General features: G+C 31.3%; 1 protein-coding gene across 3 annotated transcripts in view; it reads right to left on the bottom strand.

Moving 5' to 3' along the window:
• Positions 1 to 6,173: 6,173 nt before the first annotated feature.
• Positions 6,174 to 21,130, bottom strand: part of LOC109596521 (octopamine receptor beta-2R) — a 58,771-nt gene continuing 43,814 nt past the window's right edge. For all 3 annotated transcript variants that reach the window (XM_049967683.1, XM_020012089.2, XM_049967682.1), the window contains one exon: positions 6,174 to 9,430. In XM_049967683.1, the coding sequence (XP_049823640.1) occupies positions 8,066 to 9,298 (1,233 nt within the window). In that variant the 5' untranslated portion in view covers positions 9,299 to 9,430 and the 3' untranslated portion in view covers positions 6,174 to 8,065. The remainder of the gene's footprint in view (positions 9,431 to 21,130) is intronic.

The raw sequence follows: 21,130 nt of genomic DNA, 5'->3' as shown, positions 1-21,130 counted from the left end.
GGTCAAGCCTTTGGCAAGACCTGAAATAACCGTTTCCCTCCCTTCGGGGTAGGAAACGTTCAATATTTCATAGGTCTAAATAACTTTAAAAACATGTTTGTACTCAGAATTTCACATTCTTCAGAGTGTTTCTTTCCAAAATGTTTGAGGTATTAATAATTCAAAATCATCTACTAAATGTCCAGTAACTTATTACAGTTATTATAAATATCTGCATTTTTCCAATATCTCCGATTCTCTTGATGATGAAGTTATTAGCTGGTATTGTTTATACCATGATATTTTTTAATATTTCAGAGGTATTAGCCAAAACTGATAATTAATATTTCAACATTTTAAATACAAATTCGATAGTGGTTTCCATTGGAAATAAGAAAATTTTATATGTTAAATAAAAAATTAAAGTATATAATTATGTATAAATAATAATATATAAACAATACTATACTTCTTCTATATGTGGCAACGTCGCAAAATGTAGATAAATTCTAATAACGTGTCACTGATATTTTTTTACCATTTGGGAGATATTACCCAAAATTGATAATTGATATTTTAACATTATAAGAAAATAAGAATGTTCCATATGCTATTTTTATTAGTTGCACAAATATAGCAATTGTGCAAATTATTTTATAATTTATCAGTTTTCATTCTCACTGAACAGATCTGAACCAACATAAATTTCACAGGTCTAAATAACTTTAAGAACGGAATTTCACATTCTTCAGTGTTTTTTTCCAAATTGTTTGGGGTAACACTTGTATTCTCTATATACTTTTTTCTACAGTCTTAATATCTCGTAATTTATATATACCTGAATGGCCACAAGTATAAATGAGTTACTTACTACTTGTATTAATTATTCAAAATCATCGACTAAATATCCAGTAACTTATTACAAGGTCTCATGAAGAGACTGGCCATAGAACAACCTGAGATAGATTAAAACCGATTCTGTACGCCTCGTGAGAGCTTAAATATTATGGTGGGGGATATTGTTACGCATATTTGATATAGTATACCATAGTAATGTGGGACTAGTGTAAGGGAACTACTCACTAAACCTACCACTATTCGACGTTATAATATAAGATTAACGATAAAGCTCTTGCACAAACTTAACACTGCTCTTGAAACATGACAAAAAAGTTAAAAAGAAAAAAATCAACGATAGGACAGTCATATATAGTAAATAGTGAAACAATGTAAAAATGTATGTATATAATTTTCCTCAATTAATTCTTGGAAGTGCAAAACCTACAGTAAAATAATGGTATGACAGAAATAATTATCTAGATTGATTTGTAATACTGTTTGCTCTTATGTTCAAATAATCCACATTCAAATCGATCAATAAAACTACTTTATTACATTTCCAAATTGTTTCTGCAAATTTATGGCATAGTTGCAATAATTATCTGTAGGGATTTGAATATTATTTGCTTTAACGTTTAATCAGACAGTTTAAAATAAATATATTTTTAAATTCAATTATAACTTTGTGTTTATTAACAAATATTTAATAGTAGTTCGTTTAAATTAAAAATCCTTTCAATACCAAACAATTTTATATATTTTTGCTGTAAAAATGTTAAAGGTCAAAAAATATATAAACGATTTCCAAACAACCGTAGAAAATCTCACTTTGTATTGGACAATCGAATAATCCGAATAATTTTGAAACACACACAAACAATTCAACCTATTTTATGGTTTATCTGCCACTGGAGATTTCTCAGTGGCCACAACCGAATCGGTCTAATTTATAACAGCTTGTCCATCGGTTCTGTTTCTGTTTTTCCTTCGGAATAAAATCAAGAAAACCGCTTCGAGCTTTCTGTAGTTTTCGACCCATACTCAATTTCATACATTTTTTTTGTTTAATAAAAAACAAAGTAACTTATTTGTTTGATTTCGTACACAATGAAACATTAAATTAATCTCTTAAGCACCATTATAAACAAAAAAAAGCATAATTACCTATTATTCATCTCTTAAATATTGAGGTCTAATTCCTCCGCGGCGGAATTTATTTACCCCCGTTTGAAAATTCCATAATCGCCTTCCATTTTAATTACTTCTGGAGTTGTGGATTTGGTGCCGAGGAGTGGAACTTATGAAGATGACAAAGGAGGATTTTATTTCACGATTAATAAATTGCCCTCGCGTTTTTCCTACGCCGAATGATTTAGGACACCGCGAACCGCCCAAGGAAAACGTAGAATCCTCCAGTCTCCTTGGTCTTTTCACTTATTAATTGTCGAAACTAGGACGGCATTAAATAATTGCCTGCGGATGTTTTTTCGTAGATAAATCTCTCTCATCGGATTTAATTTACTTGTTATTCCGTTTCCTGGAAATCCTGCTAAATGTTTGAAATTAACACAAATTATCGTTGATTATGAGAAAATCAGCCAATTGATTAAAATAATAAATGCCGTTCCGAGAAGTCGAGGCTGAAGCAATCCGATTCGGAAGTTTTGTTCGAAATTATCAAAAGATTGAAAATAAACACTTGGAATATAAATTGATTAATTAATTTTATAAAGACGCTCTTATTTATACAATTCGCGTTTGGTACGTTAAGTAAATAAAATCGTGGAATTAATTTCTACAACAAAATATTTTATTAGATCCTGAATGAAATAAACAGCTTTTTTAACTTTAATATAACGTATAATATAATTATATATTTTTTGACTATCTTTATATCATTAAAGGACCCCTAAAGCGAGTTAACATTTACAAAATAGAGAATAATTGTTGTGTTAAAAAAGAAAGAGTACTAAATTACTTCAGTAATCCATCTGTTGGGTCCATATCCAGGGAATGTGGTGATCATGCAAATTCTTTCAATTTTAACTTTTTTAAGAACATTCAGAACCGCTTAGCTTCGACGTATATGAGAAATGATCTTTAATAAATAGGGAATTGAGACATCCTCTTTTATTCATTGCTCAATAGGTCGAATTATAAGATATATGTAAGTTATAATTCTAAAACGTTGATTTTTTTTGAAAATTAGCCAGTTTCATGATTCTTCACTTAAATTCATCTAAATTTGATGGTTTTTGATGTTTTAATGGAGACTTTATGTAGTTTCTTAAGTTTTCAACTGGATTTAAATCGGGACATTGTGCTTTAATCGAGTTACCTTTGGTACGTTAAGTAAATAAAATCGTGGAATTAATTTATGCAACAAAATATTTTGTTAGGCTCTGAATAAAATAAACAACTGTTTTAACTTTAAAATAACGTATAATATAATTTTATATTTTTTGACTGTCTTTATATCATTAAAGGACCCCTAAAGCGTTTTAACATTTACAAAATAGAGAATAATTGTTAAAAAGAAATAGTAGTAAAATACCTTCAATAACCCACAGTTTAATTAAAAAATGTTTAAATAATAATTACAATAAAAAATATTCAAATAAAACAAACCAAAAACGTGTATTGCTTTTTTCTGTGCTTATGGATTGTTATGGATTTTCATGTTTGAAAATGACCGTAAATTGACTGAATATGATTGAATATGACAAAGGAATTGCACTTCTAAAATGATTAATCAACATTGGACGTTAATAAACGAAGCACATAAATTTGAATCGTCCTGTTTCATGTTATCATATTATCTGTTGCATTTTGTACAATTAGAAATGCAAATATTTACTTTTACACCAGACTCAATTTCAACTCTAAAAACCCAAACAATTGAAATTGATGCAGTTGTTTTAACAAACTTAATCTTCCAATCATTATTGGAGACAACTTGAAACAAGCTTTTATGTTTGTTTAAGTTTTCAAACACAGTTATGTGTTTTTTTTTTTTTTAAATAAAGAAATAGAGGATGAAAGCAATTAGAGTGTTACAATTCCAGTTTCGCGTAAATGAAAGGCAACTTTCAGTCAAAGCGGAAGCAAAACGAACGGTTCGGGTTCAATCAAAAAAAAAAAAAGATAAATCTTATTTAAATAAATTAACAATTGGACAATTTTCATTTCGACGCGACCTCGTGTTAAACGGGACGAGTAAAAAGAGCGGCAAGTTTGCTGTGTTCGGACGGCCGTAAATAAACGGTTTTCATTGCTGCGAAAATCTGGGGATTCTGCTTTTTTACGAGACAGTTGATTTCATTTCGCAAAATCGATGATGAAATACTGATTAATTCAAGGAAACGTTCGATTTTCTTTTTCTATATATAAATGTCAGTCAAGTTTCCGGGAAGGAACATAATCGTACATTTCCTTTTGCTAACGGCATATATTGTTGTTCCCTCGGGAGGACCTCTTCCTTAAATAGCTACGGTCGATATCCCGAAACTCGAATGTTTTATTCAAATTCTCCCCGATCCTAATTTCATCTTCAAGTCCTTCGTCCAAATTCTGTTTTAAACTAATTAATTTCTTTTAAACTGGAGACGATTTATCACCATTATATGTCCTTCCAAATCTTTGCTAAAAAAATCGCTGACTTGAATTTTGTTGAATTTGCATGTGAAAAGCAATAAATTACTCCAGTTTATAAGAAAAGACGCATCTCATGAAATGAATTTTTCTTCCTATATATTTTAGAATTCTTAAATGTTAATTCTTTTTGTAAGTTAGCCAGTTTCATGATTCTTCATTTAAGTTCATCTAAATTTGATGTTTTAATGAAGATTTTAATGCAATTCCATAAGTTTTCAATTGGATTTACATCGGGACATTCGGTCAATCGAGAACTTCATCAAGAATATCCGTATAACTGTTAAATTATTCTTGGTAAATGGTTCCATTATATTTCTCATGATACGATCCATATTACCAATAATACCAAGAAAAGGAATTCCTAATCATTATGTATTCCCCAGTCGACGTATTGTTAAATTGTATAACTCAATTAATTTACTCTTTATTTGCCTAGAAGGCAAGAAAGGATTTCGTTTACAGAGTCTTTCAATTCGTCTGTTTATAAAAGGAGTTTTTTTTGTTAAGAGGTCTTCTTGTAACAAATTTCAATGTCATTTGAGAGCGTTATTCATGGTGCTTTCAGAAATAAGACAGTTGTTAATTTTATTATTATATTATATAAATAAGGATGAAGGTGAATGAAATCTTGACAAAATCTGTGTTTTTGGCGGCCACCACTTTTATGTAGTTAATCCACAACTTTATATTAATGCTAATATAATCCAAGAACAGTTTGATTTTTCTACCGTCATATTTTAGACTTCTAAAATGTCGATTCTTTTTGTAAGTTAGCTATTTCCTTGATTCTTCACTTAAATTTGTCTAAATTTGATGGTTTTTGATGTTTTAATGGATACTTCATATAGTACCATATGTTTTCAACTTGATTTACATCAGGACATTGCATGCTTCATTATCAAGAATAAAAAAATCTACATTACTGTTAAATTATTGTTGGCAAATGGTTCTATTATATCACTCATGAAACATTCCATATTAGCAATAATGCCAAGAAAAGGATCTCCTAATCATAATGTATTCCCCAGTCGACGTTTGATTGTTCTCCTACACATTCTTAAATTCTGTGACAAAATTAATTCATTTTTATTTGCCTAGAAGGCAAGAAAGCAGTCTTCCAATTTGTCTGTTTATAAAAGAAGTTGTTTTTTTGTTAAAACGTCTTCTTGTTACAAACTTCAATGTCATTTTAAAAATGTTATTCATGGTGCTTTCAGAAATAAGAGAGTTGTTAATTTTATTATTATAATATATAAATAAGAATGAAGGTAAATGAAATCTTGTCAAAATGTTTTTGGCGGCCACCACTTTTATGTAGTTAAGCCGCAACTTTATATTAATGCTAATATAATCCAAGAACAGTTTGATTCGTCTTATTACATTAGAAAACATCCAGCGAATTATGAACAGTTGGTTTGAGCGGAGCCTCTGAAATGATTAACAGTTTATTAGATTCGTGTTGATTTATGCGCTTGTAAACCAAAGTGCCAAGTGGTTAAGACAGAGCAAACTCAATGAATAATTTATCGAAATGATGGATTGTTATTGAATTATGCCACGGTGTCAGTTTTAGTTAAAGTCTGTTAACGCTTAACACACTGATTCACTGATTTGATGTTCGTCTTAAATTATTTATGAGGTTGCACAATGACGACGAAATGATTGCTGTTTAAGGGAGAATGGTTTAGAAGAAAACATGGTTTTATACTGTTGTTATTTTATTTTTAGTTCTGTCCTTTCTTGTGTAAAAGCAATTGTAAGTTTCATAAAATTGAAATAACAAAGCATACTTTATAAATGTACAAACATTTTTCACGATAAAAAATATTAACAAACAATAAATATATTTAAGTATAATGCAACAAACTATCTATTTACAAATAAACGAAACGTAATCTTTTTCGAAAATCTTAACGCTAAAATCATTCACTTAAAACGATAGTAAAAAATTCAAATATAGGTTTTGAACATGGAACATTTATTACATTAATTTTCCATCTAAAGTTCTTTTACTTTAAAATTGAGTTGTCATGAACATGAACACTGATATATTTTTTTAGGGAAGACGGTATACAATTGTTTACAAAATATAATTTTTACAAATCACATTCAAATAAAAATTGTTCAAGTATTTGTTTATATTTTATTTTTTCGATGTTGAAAATCCTGTATAATTACTAAACAGTTTTTATTGCTTAAAAATCTTAATTTAACGCTATTGGTCGAATAATATCTATCAATAAAAATATCTATTATAATTGAAAATTTCTGTAGAATTTCCCTTATAATAAGTCAAATTCAGATATTGCACAATTACGTAATTAATTTTATTGACTAGTTTTTGCCCAAAAAATAATTATTTAAATATCGGAATAAACCTATTACATTGTCAATTACACAGCTTATAATTGAACATTTTCATTTTATCTAAAAGATGATTGTATATCGCTACACTTGTTTTTATTAGTTTAGAGATACTCCTCACATTAAATAGGTACATTAACATATCTGACATGAAGACATTTATCTACAATTTGTTTTATTTTAATTTAATAGATTTTAATAGTTGTCTTATTTATAAACATTTGTATAAGTTTAGTAACTTGCTGTAAAATCGCAGTCTTAACTTAGTTTTATAAAACTTGAAATATATCCAAACCAGGTTTTAACTGTCGTCTAAATTGATTTGGGTTTACGGATCGTAAAACTTTATTTGGATATACTTTTCGCACGTTTGTTTCCCTTTGTTAAATGAATTGTTTAATTTTATATTTGTTACGTAAAATTTAATGTGTGGTAGCACAAATTAACAAGTCAGACGTTCCGAAGCTAAAGCGATATCAAAATTAGGTAGTTTAAATTTAATTAATTTATTCCGACTTGTACAATAATAATACAATAATAAATATAATAATACTGTTTTTAGGATATAACTTAAATTAATATTAATTAAACTTAAGTTTATAATCTAAACGAATTTGTATAAAAATCGAAAAGATGTACAAAATTATTTGAAACAACGTCTGATTTGTCATAGATGAACCACTAAACAAACAACTAATTTTATTATGGGGATGAAAAAAAAAATGATAATATCATTACGTGGCACACAATAATAATTGTAATCATAATAATAATAATAATTTAATAAGAGACGATCATACAATATTGGTTAGAAAAATGCATAAATCTAACTACAACTTAAACATGTCTAAAACCTAAACTACGTTTATAGTGTTCGTTAAGTTTAAGTAACAAATATTTGTAATTAAGGGGCCGGACAAATCTCGAAACGAAACAGATCAATGGACTAGTATACATGATTTGCCCAACTGGTTAGTACGAAATAAATATCACTCAACGAAATAAATCATGTCATTTGGCAAATTCTCATATACTTGTATAACATCCTTAAACTAAATTAACCCTAGCTCACTGCATCACTCTTGTAATCACTGTCACTCATCTTTTTACATACAAAAAACAGCACCAAAATTTTTTTACTTAAGCCCTAAAGGTATCCGTTCGCACTAGCAGCAAGCCCACCACCCTAGAAACTGGTGGTGGTGAGCCTGCTGCTAGTTAAGTCTACTCAAAGGCTCGAACCGAACTCCGAGCACCTCCGGTCCGAGTGTTTCAGATAGGTCTCCGAATAAATACTCCTTGTTCGGTCGTCGTATCTAATCGATGGCCTCCTGATGTCGATTATGTCCAGATCGGAGGGCGGCCGTCTGCACAGGCTGCAGAAGGCGCACTGCAACGTGTTCTTGAACGCCTCCCTGAAGTCGCGGTTGAAGTACGCGTAGATCAATGGGTTTAGTGTGGAGTTGAAGTAGCCGATCCAGAAGACAATGGAGACGACGATCGGGGGACAGTAGCAGGTGGTGCATATGGTGACGCTTGCGTACCACAGGAAGAATGGCAACCAGCACAAGATGAAGATGCCCATTATAATGCCCAAGGTGCGGGCGGCCTTGTGCTCCCGCTTCATTTTGATCATGTTCCTCTCCTTGGTCGGTGTGTGGTGTAGGTCCTGATTGATTTCATGCAGCGTTAACGTCTTGGAGGAACCACCCGAGTTCGACAGCATGTCACCGTTGGTGTTGTTCTGATGTAAAAGCATGGCAGCTCCGTGACGGTTGTACATTTCTTTCTCCTGTTTGTTGGCTTCCTTGAAGATAGCTAAATACATGAATATCATTATGGTACACGGTATCCAAAAGCTGATGGAACTGCTTATTAACGCGTAAGTGGTGTTGACGACAAACTCGCAAGTTTCCGGATGCTCCTTTCGATAAATCAAATTCTCTTCAGTCGTGTACCAGCCCATGAAAATGGGCACGAAACTCAGCAACGCCGGACTCGTCCACGTGTTCAGGATCATCAACGCCACGACTTTCTTCGTCATCGTTTGCATGTACTTCAGCGGCTTAACAATGGCGTAGTACCGGTCCACACTGATGCAACACAAATGCAGGATTGAGGCGGTCGAAAAGTAAACGTCCAAGCTGTTCCAGACGTCGCACATGAAATCGGAGAACAACCACTCGTCGAATATTTGCACACTGAAATTGAAAGTCATCGCGAACATAGCCACCAACATGTCCGCAAGTGCCAACGATATTACATAGTAGTTGGTGATTATGCGGAGTTTCCGATGCCGCATCACCGAAACAATGACCAGGAGATTGCCGAAAATCGAGATGATGATGATCGAACCCATTATTGTCGCCTTCACGAACAACAACAGGATATGCGTCCATTCCACTTCCTTTAACACTTCCGTACTCGTCGCGTTCGTAACGTTCACTGTTATGTTAGACATTATTTTTTATTTTGTCTGTTTGCGTCTTGAGGAAATTGTTTATGAATTGCAGTTGGTAAATTTTAATTTCAGCATTTTTCTGGAGATCCCATGGCTGATTTCGACAATCTGTCGATGGAAATGTAGATTGACCTGAAACAAAAATGAAATTCTTAATGTAATGTCACATTACAGTAGTTTTTAATATTGGTCTTCAAGCACTTAGTTGGACTTTTAAGCTTCTGCGTATATTTGTGCTTAAACCCATTGATTATAAAACGTTTGGGCAACGAATTGTACGTACTTTGTCCAATATTATTTTAACAGAAATTGTCCAGTTAGAATTAACTTTATGTTTTAATGATTTGTTTAATGATTTTTGATGTCTATTTTAAGGGTCCTTGAGAGACTTTTTTACTGTGCCATAAAGTGGTATTAAAACTCCTTGTTTGTAATACTAATAATTTAGTTTATGAACTAATAATTTGTCCTATAATGCTGACTATAAAAATATTATGGTAGATGATATGGCATGCATTCTCTATATTTTGGGCTAATTATAGATATAGACTGGTTACAGATAAATAAATTACGAGTCTGTTTTCACCTTAAATAGGCCTTAAATATGGAGTGTCGCGAACTTAAATTAAAGTGTATGTACTTCTAATAAAATTAAAGGAAAATAGCTAACGCCATGTAAAAAAATCTCTAATTAGTTAGTTAATAGTTCAAAGTAATAAATTTGCCATTATTCATAGAGCAAAGCCCTTAACAAACCCAGCAAATCGTAAAGTTTTAATTAATGGGCTCACACCTGCATGAACCTAATCGGAATTCAAGCTTTCTAATTAATAATCAATTCCTTGTAATAATTTTCACCTACCCTTTAACTTCTTGTTAAACCATTAAAAAAGTTTTAATTTGAACATTAAGATTTTTGTAATTGAGATCAAAAATTGTCTACGAAATTTTAAAATACATTTAATTAAAATCTGCGTGAAAACATTGGATAATTGTGTATAAAACTTCCGGCTGCAAATTAAAAGTGGGCCCCGTAATTAATGTAAACAAGTTCGCAAATTTGATCCAGAACAAAACATAATTTGCCACATAAACAGGAACCCGGTGTGTTTGAAACAAGGGTCGAAATCCGTGTAGAAAACAGCCGCAATGCGCTAATCCAGCCGGTTAACCTGATCTTTATTTGCATTCGGCCGCATTCTTGCCCATTCCTGAGTCATTGTCTTACATTTGCGCCAACTCTCGCCCCCTCCTCAATCACCACGATCCAACCGCCCACCCAGTCCATCCGATTGCGGCGATACATTTCGATAGTTACGCGGTGTGTTTCGCAGGATTGGCAATTTTCTAGTTTGCATGGCGACGGAGGAAATTACGTTGGGGTGTACCCAGTCGTATAGCCCACTGGAAAATTGGGGTGCATCAACCTAAGATAATTTTGATGCGATGTCTTAGGTAACGACTTTTATCATTATGGACGATCTCTTTAAATGGCTTTTTAAAACATTGATGGGGATGGAAGTTGTTTATAATCTAAAGTGACTGATTAAATTCGAAATGCGTTTTAATCACAAATTAACCCAACAAACTTTTCTGGCAGCAGATGTGATAAATCATAAAAATTTTTTATCAATACAAGGGTTTCGCATTTGCTTTCAGTTTTGCCTAATTAAAAACTTTTTCGAATCGATATTGTGTTAGGAAAATTATTTAACAAACAGGATACTTTTTTAATTAGTTCAGTTGCGTTTTCATTTTAACGAGGCAATCTTCGAAAGTTATTAGATTAAAGAACCCATCATTGTGTATGATAGTGCCTTTTAACTCTAGGACCATTTTCGTTGAATTAAGGTGAAATTTTCGAGTAAAACAGGAAAATCTCGTTAAAATGCCAGTTTGTTGTGCAAAAGCTTATTAAGGATTATGCGCATTATAAGGTTTACAGCAGTTCATTAGTTGCACGGAAAATGCTATTTGTACTCGACAGAATGGAATCCCATAAAAAACGAGTGCACAGAGTTTTCACCTGATAATAAAACGGTACGAAATCGAAGCGAAAACCGGGTTTGAACTTTTTTAATTGCATTCAAAATACGAACAATAGCTGTTTAAATATAGGAAAGTTTCCCTAACAATTTGTACCAGTTTCTAAAACAGATTAATTTCGTTATATTTGCCGCTTTTAAATTTCTCTCACTTCATAATTTTCATGCCACAGTAACAGTAATAACTTAAAACAAAACTGCACAGTCAAAGTAATTTTTGTAATTGAAAAATTCGAGAAAGTACCGATAAAATGTGGCGTGAGGAGTGAGAGATCTTAAAGCAGGGATGAGAGTTTATAGTTTTAATTTAATTCGAGTGAACGTAGAAGTAGAATAGTCAATTTGCTCGGTCGGATAGAATGAAAAACGTTTTGACTGGCTCAAGCCTTTTGGCCTGTTTAGTCTGACGCCTCATGAATTATTCAACAAACCTTCGTGATTTTATAACTTCAGTGTCGTTTATTTTCGATTTTTATATCGAAATATTTCAAGATATTTATGTTATCCCAAATGTTTTATATCTGTTACATGGTTAAGAAACATAATTTTAGTAAGAAAATTCTACAATTTTTTTATGGAACTCTTATTATAATATTACATTAAAATTAATTTATATTCTTAATGTTTTATCTAAAAATAACATAGCTTTACATAAAATAACTTAAGTTATACAAAATAATCACCATTAGGATTATACAGGCAAATTCATACCACAAAACAAATTCAGTGTTATTGGAACTGAAAACTTGTTCACTTTCTGCTTTGTTTCCATTAATAAAATGAAACCATTTTTTGTTTAAAACAACTAAAATTAATAATAGTCACGTGGAGAAATATCTGGACCACGGGGTGGACCAGTTAGCACTGTTTCCTTTGTATTCTGGTCTAGAAGCATGAATTTTAGGTACTAAAAAAAGGACAAACAATATTTTTACCGCCCATTATTTTACAAAATATTTATTTATTTAAAAATGTTAATTTTTTTTTTTTTTCGATAAAATACGGCTGCCTGAAAATATGATAAATTTACTTCTCCGAATTTTTTAAAATTAGTAAAAATTGGTGTTAATCTTAGTTAATACAATAGAGGAATGAGTAAAGAAGACTCACACCAAATTTCAAGTAAATCGTTTCAGTATTTCTAGAGAACGTAAGAATTAAAAAAAAAAAACAGAGAAAACAGAGAAAAAGTTTGAAAGAATTGACGGGGTAGACGGGGACGACCTTTATGTCTTTTGTTTTATTCGTCCCGGGTGGATACCGCATCACTAAAATCTTCAAAAATAATTTGAATTTTGAAAATTCCTCTTGAGGACATATGATTAAATGGTTAAGCTTTGATAATAAGGAGAAAAAAAATCGATTTTTTTCAAATTTCTGGACCAGTATTACCCCTCAAGTCACAAATAGGATATATGGGATAAAGATACCCTTGATATAGTTTTTAATGTTTGAGTAAAATTAGTTTCATACAATTAGTGCTAAAATTTTATTATGAGTTGGTCTAAGGGTAAGTATATAGTCTATTATTGGATTTTACAAAGCGCCAAATTTATAGACAATTACGTTTGCCAGTTCTTATTTAGTTTCTACGTGACTTTTTCTATTATTTCGTTAGTCACAGATTCAATTGTTATAAAAATACCTTCGCCGTAATAAAACTGTTAAAATATTGGAGCAAGTAAAACCCTAATTTTTTATTTACATCTCCACAATGCTTTCGTTTATATATTTTTATTCAATTATAGGAGTATTAGGTAGTTATTCAACAAGTTCATAATTATTTATACATTATTGGTGCTTACGACTATTATTAATGCTTATGTAAACACATTAAAATGTTAACATGCATTATTCTGAAATATTAATATCCATGATCAAACATTGAGGCAATTTTAAAAATATTCCCATGTTAATTTATTGGAAACTCCAATAAATTATTCAATAATATTTGAAACATAAAATCGATATTTGAAACATAAGCACTTCTAATATTAACAATTATTGCAGAGGTCATAAAACCTACACATATATGTAATATTAATTAATATTTAATATGCTTTGTTTTATATATTTCCATATGCAATATAATTAATGGGTAGTATGAAAATTGTTGGTATAAATTTACAGTAATGTTTCAAATTATGAGACTCAAATGGCGAATTAATAGTTAAACCGAATATATGTATCAAAGAAACCATGTGCGTTCATAACTATTATTAATGTTTACGTACAATGTAATTTACGTTGTGAATTATAGAAACTAATTAGTAAGTTTATAAATAAACGAGAACCTTTGCGACAACATTTAAATTTTAATTGAATTTAGTGCTAGAATTTATATTTATATATAAACAATTCATGTTTTATTAATTTAAATAAAAAATAAATAAAACTGCAAATATTTTAATTAATTACTTTTTAGTGTTTTTTTGTATTTCAGTTCACATTAACATTCTGTTTTAATTAGACTGAAAATATATAAAATTTAAATTGCAAAAGTTTTAGTTTCATAATTAAGCCATTGCATTTGAGCAGACAAATTTTCTAGTGGATATTAAAGTAAAACGTCCTAATGACAATTTTCTTTAATTAGAGCAGCGCAATAACAATTTGGAAAAATGAAACCGTCCGATTTGATCGAAACGAACCGTTTGCGAAGTTGGAGCAACTTCATTGATTATTGCATTAAGAAGTTGGCGGAGGATCTGACAATTTTAATAGATTACATCTAATATCCTCCCACTTTTCCCGACCCCCTTTCGTTCCCGTTTCCTGCAATTGCTACGGATTTTCTCTTTCCCCTTCGGCAAGAAATCCAACATTTATGTCGGTTATTAATTGAGACGCCGCCTCACTTATTTATATTGGTGATTTGGGAACGTTAATTGTTTTTAATTGTGGCTGTTCTAAACCGCCAATCCAAATTAAATCGTTTACGTGTTCGCATATTGATTGTACAGATAATTGAACAAAAAAAGCACACGTCTAATCCATTGTAATTGTTGCTTTATCCCCGGTAATTAATTTCAGACTCCCACATTAAAGTATAAGGTTACAAACTCTTGTCTAAGTAGATGAATTACGCCCTCAGGGGAACTTAATAATTACTCATCTTAAAGGAGATGACTCTCCGAATTTTTCCATGCGGTAATTGAATCGAAATTAACTGTAACATATGGTGTGAAATGCGTGTGCAATTTGCGGTTTGAACTCTCGGAATATGACACTTTAACGTTAGTTAATGCTGGCTACAGATTGATTAACTTTGCAATTATCCCAAGATTAATTGCATGTGCTGCTGATGTATTTTATGATTAGGAACGTTTTCAATTTATATAATTTATATATAAGTTGTAAAAGTATTTTTAATATTATGTAACTAAACTGGCGCATCCGCCATTTTAAAAATATTCTATTGATGCATTCACCAAATTTAACAAGTGAAAATTATATCCAGTGATCCAAATCTTGGTGAGTACACTTGTCCATAAGGTATTGAATCTTTTTTGATTGATTTTGAATCCTTTGATTTTTTTTGTTTGTGTTATTGCAAATAAAATTAACGTTTAAAGGAAAGTTCAAAAAATATTAACATGAAGGGGCACAAATCTAAGTTTGATAAAAACCAAATTATTTGTTACTTTGAAGTTTTTCCAACATTCTGACGGAAATTTATTATCATGGCCAGCGAGATTCCTCCACAGACTTTGAAGGACCTATAGTCATGTAGAGGTAACTTCGAATATGGTAGCTCAGGATGAACTTGATCACCTTATTACATCAATGTCGAGATGAGCCAGAGAGTGTCTGGAGAAAGTCCAACTAATTTGTAGTTTAAAAAAATGATAGTGATCAATATATTTAATCTTGTTGTCTCATTTCCTATGATTCTATAATATATATATTTTATATCGTTAATCACTTTTTTATCTTAATGTTATCAAATTAAGAAAAATATATGATATTTATAGGGACGTAATTAATCTCAAAACACATTTTATATCCGTGCGTCTGAAAATGTTCGTTATGGTGTGGATTTTGCAGATTTACAATTCAATGGGGTAGTAATTACTTTTCGCATAAATCCATAATGTGGTTAAAAGCTTTTAACAACTATGTAAACTAAGCAGAATTCAATTTTACTGAGATAAAACCATAGTTCTGTTCGCAGGCGAGGCAACTTTAAAACATGCTTGCTACAGAAAAACGAATTAAAAATTGTTTCGATAAATTCTGTTTAACGGACAAGTAATAAAATTGTTGCATTATGGCAAAACTTCAGCGATTTCTTTTATGCCGAGCCAGTTCAAGCCGGAACGAAGGACCCCTCGGGAACCATTAACACACGCAATAATCTTTTTTATCGATCGGCGATGTTTTAGTTGTTCGATCTCGGCAACAAAAACCGTCCGTTTCGGAAACAATATCTTTAAAAGCACATTATTCCGGTATGATAGCGTGAGCAATAAATCTGACCGACCTCGTTCAGATGCCTCGAAACTGAAACTCCGAAATTCCTGTTCACGACAACAGTTTCAACTATTAGTATTATGTTGTAACTTGTAAAGTGTTTACTGAAATTCCGCAAATATTTCAAAAATTCTTAAAACAAATAAAATTGAAGTGGAGGAACTTAGAAGTACTTGTTACAAGTTAAAAATCGTGTTGGTAATAGTGAAACACACAAATATTTGAGGATAAATATTGACAAAAAGTTTGTTTACGGATTATTTCGTGGTCGTTAAACGTCGAAAATCAAACCGCCTTATTGAGTGCTACTCTAAAGACGATTGTTCTTTATTGATTAAGGGATTGAAGGGAAATAAAACAACGCCATCATTCCAAACCACAACCAGAAATAATTTCTTTGTCTCACCGCTAATTTGGGTCTAAGACTTAGGAATCGTTCCGTGGTTTAAACAAGACTCGGAATTGGTATATTTTTCAAAACGAAATTGGGTCATTAATGACATATTTTCGGGGTCGAATAAACGGCTGACATTGCGGATTTATGGCATCGCAATCGGACTCTTGAGCCGTTTATAAAAAGCCGCATCACGACGACGTGTTTTATAGCGCCACGTCGAGATATTTATAACGGAAAAAATCGGGGATGACATAAATAACTTGGCAGTGAACGCGAGGTCCGAAAAACTGCGTTCAGCCAGTTACTCCGGTTAAAATTACGCTCGCAAAACTTGCCGAAAGAAACCGCTCGATGGGTGGGGGATAATGGGGATGCATCAGGCGACGATAAAATGGAGCCCGGCAAGGATAATGGGGATAATGGAATAAAAATGGACATTTACCTCCAGCCTTTCGGGGGATAAACTTGTAACGTTAATTATTTTTGCTTAAATAGAAACCTTATCTAGCGGCGACGATAATGTTGAGACCTTCCACGAAAATATTTCTGGTTCAATCCCGACCTGCTTTTTGGTGTCTATTACACTGCATATAATTAAATTTTGTTAATGGGACGCAAATAAATTAAATTCTTGTAACAAAACTATTTAATATTCGCCTAGAAGTTTTTAATTTAGTTCACATTTTCTTGAATGTACCATTTCGAAGGGACTCGGTCGGAATGAAATTCTTTTGGTGGCGATGATGAAAACCATTTTACATATTGCGAGGGAATATGAATGTGATGTTAATATTCACTTAACTTTATTGTCTGACCCTGAAAAGAAAGCGGGGTGGGATTTTTTTTTGTTTTTCTCTTTTAATTTTCCGTATACCATTTTCAATTTAATTATTTGCGATTTTTATAGCTATTATTTTGTGATATTGCAAATACCATAATCATTCAATTAAATATTTCTACAGTAAATTGAATTGTGAATATTTCAAATTGTAAATTGTGTGTTCTGAAATATATGAAAGACATAAAAAGCAAAAAATTTATTTTAAATCATTCGTAAATACACTTCTTGTATACTTAAATTTTATATTTGTTTTACTTTTAATTATTTATTATTATTAACAATATTTAACATTAAAATATACGTAGATTACTTAATATATATTAATAGTTAATTTAAACATATTACGATAGATATTTTTATGGATAGAACCTCCATATGTTAATTTATAATTAATTTTGTAAATAAAAATATTTATAATTCAAACTTACAATATTTCTAGAGCAGAAGAAAAAGTTCTAGTTTCTAATATAATCCAGTGACTGAAAATGTCAGTGAAGGTAGGAATTAATGTTCCTTTTGTTTAGAGAACCCTTATCGAGTAACTGCTTTAACTTTATTATGCAGAACGACACATGGCTTAAATCCATTAAGGGAATCAAGCAAAGTTAATTTTTTCTTACAGGTTCCTTCATTAATATGTTGGAGACTCTCGTTCCAAAATTATGTTTACGAAGGAGACTGGATACACACAGAATTATTAATTTTCCCAATACAATGAATATTTAAACCTTTTGTAAAACGACATAGATGATCTTAATATTCTTTTGGACAAAGAACAACAGATGTTCTAGCATAATGGCGCTGCAAATAAATTTTTGACTATCGTGAAATAGCATGAAATATTTTCTTTTTTAGAGATATTTAAAAAATTGTGTATATTGGTTCCTATAAATAATCTCCAGGAGCTGTAATTATGAATGAATTAAAAATGCCAAGAAATTTGAGTCAATATGGCAAGTTTAGAAAGAATTTGTCCTCTGCACAAAGATGTCATGCGTGAAATGGAAGAATAATAGTTTGAGCATCTTTTACACTATACTTTTATACTAAATAATTAACTAATAATTAAATATAAATAAATTTAAAAACAAGATAATTTTTCATAGCTCCGAAACCACAACGTAGATTGCTTAACCCTTTCAATACGAATTTTGGTCAGTGAAGATATTTCTGTATAATTGAACTAAATGTGCCGAGTTTTAGAATATATGGTTTTTGAAAAAATGCCTTGGGACACATATGCCCCTGCAGTAGTTTAATTATGGAATAAATATATCCCAGTAGTAAATAATCAGACCTCAAATTTGGGTATTCAAGAGTAGATAATATTTATTTTTATTGAAACTGTTACATTATGTATGGTATGGTGTAAAACAATAAATACATAAAGCTACTTGACATTTTTGGCAAATGATTTTACTGGAAGATGATCTCCAATATTTGCGAAAACTTTGACTTTCTTTGAAACCCTGTCCTGTCTTCTGGACCGTTTGTACAGGATTCTGATCGTCCTTGACTAATCAACTCTTCAGCTAGATCTACTACGAAATCGATAATTTTTTTTTTGTGAGTGCGTTCTTGATACAAAATATGAATTTTATCAACACAGATCATTAGCATTTTCCACTTTTTCTGTCTAAATCGTATAATCATTTGATCTGCATTTTTAGTAGTACCATCTTTCATTTTTCGAACTGTAGTATCAATTGTGACAGTTGCTCATAAATAACACATCTTCTGTATCTTCCACTTGATTGCTAATATCCCTTTACCCACGTGTTATGAAATACTGATCACAGACTACTGTTTAGTCTTATTAAAAGCAAATACTTTTAACACCAGTAATTTTTTAACAATCTCTGGGAGTTATATTTCTCCGCAATATTAAAAGGTTTAATATATATTAATATTTAATTTACACAAATTACATTAGATATTTTTGTGGATTGAACCACCCTTATCGAGTAACAGCTTTATGTGTATTATGCAGAACGACACAGGACTTAAATCCATTCGGGAATGAACCGAGGTTAATTTTTTCTTACTGATTCCTTCGTGAGTGAAATGTAAAAAAAAAAGTTAATTTTCCATAGCTCCGAAACCATAAGATTTTTCAGATTATTTTGGTGCATACTATTACTTCTTTAGATATTTTATATTAATTTTAACACCCTGTATATTTTAATGAAAAAAATATTCATGATTTATAATTTAATTTATGATTTTTACAATTACACTGAATATATTAAGGGGTATAATATTCGAGATTAGTTTATAGTTGAATTTGAAAAATAATAAGTTTAGGAGACAAATTTTAAATTTTAAACGAATGAAATTATAAATGTATTCAAACAAAAATTTTCTTGATTTATAATTTATTTTGATATATAATATTTCTTCATATTTAATAAAATTAACAAAACCTATGAATTTTGAATTCGAAACCATTGTAATCATAGATGTATTTTCATGAAGAAATTGTTGTTAGTTGAGTCGAGTAATGGACGGCAATTTGCAGTCGTCAGCGTAGAGTGATATTGAGCAATAGATTATTGCACCCTTTATTGGCTCGATTTCCACTTGGCCCCAACCCCCGACATTGCCCATTACTTCCACCAGCTCGCGGGAAACCCAAACTTCAACAGTGCCAATCACATCCAATTCCAATCGACAATCGTTCCCATTTGCGGACCAGTTTTTTTCTTCTTCCCTCTTTCATAAATGGCAGACATAATTTAATTTTTTAAACTACAATTCAGTTTTATTGCCATTTATGTACTACGTATCAATACAAAAAAGAAGATTTATGTAGTTTCTGTCGTTCATAAAATCAGCATAAAGGTCGTAATTCATAACGTATATTTCCTGGAAGTAGAGGCAAAATCGAAAGTAAATAAACTGTGTTTGCATTGTAAATCAGTACGTATGTATATAGTAAATAATACTGTTTGCGTAGTAACGTATACAAGTCTAAAATTTAATCCGAAACCAAAACAAACACTACACGTTGCAGTTGTTGCGATGTACACACTCCTTTAATATAATATACGGTAGTTAATTACTAGCTTCGCCATCTCCACACGTTATTATGAAATACGGTGGATGCGCCAGTTTCTCTTTGCATCGAGTTTGCTGGGACTTTGTGTAAAATGTGGCGGATGCGCTGTATTTTTTTTACTTTGTAATAATAAATTGAATTAGCTCAGATGGCTTTAACTTTTGTAAAGTAATAACTGACTAAAACCGTGTGGATAATGTGAGCGAGAGTTTAAATGGTTTTGTTAATAATGGCAAGGTAAATCGGTGCGTACCAGAGCGAATTCAGGTTTCTAGACTCTCCCGAGGTCCTTTCAATGGGATTACAAGATTCCCTCCTATTCAATCTATTCTGTTTATTAAATTGCTACTGAAATTACCTCTTGTAACACCGATCTACTGTTTCCGTTCAATATTCCCGCGTCTTTTCACCTACTTGAATTCAATTTCCATACTGAGTACTCTTTACATGTGTCTAACCAATGTGTCCTAGTGTTGTCCGAAATCAAAAATTTTTTTAGGCCAAAATTTGCATATGAAAAATGATAAAAAAATTGTGGAAAAACTTTGGAGTAGTGGAGAAATGGAAACTTTTTCGATTTATATAAATACAAAACTCGTTAAAAGGCCGTTAGTGGCCGCTTGTGTGCCCGCTCTTCGTATTTATTGCGACGTTTTCGAAGCCGCATTCCCGATTTGCGTCAGTTAAAAAAAAAAAAAATAGAAAATCGGGTCACATTAGCAATCGACAATAATCATAAATCAAACACGACGTGGAACTTTGAAATCCACCCCACAATTGTACCTTTTCATTTGGGTATATCGTTTCAAAAACCATGTGTGTGTGTTTTAGCGAATTTATGCAATGGGTTTTTATTTTTAAATGGTGGTTCACGGTTTTGAGCATGTCCGTTGTTGGGGGTTAACATGGCAAAATGCCTTTGTTCTTTTTGTGCCTTTTCAACGATTCGCGTTCCTGCAAATACCGACTAAACATTTCCTAACGTGTAATTTTGCCGTTTTCTCTTGTAATTTTCTTA

The sequence above is a fragment of the Aethina tumida genome, chromosome 5, assembly GCF_024364675.1.
Source record: "Aethina tumida isolate Nest 87 chromosome 5, icAetTumi1.1, whole genome shotgun sequence".
Classification (NCBI taxonomy): Eukaryota; Metazoa; Arthropoda; class Insecta; order Coleoptera; family Nitidulidae; genus Aethina; species Aethina tumida.
This window is presented reverse-complemented; position numbering and strand designations above follow the sequence as displayed.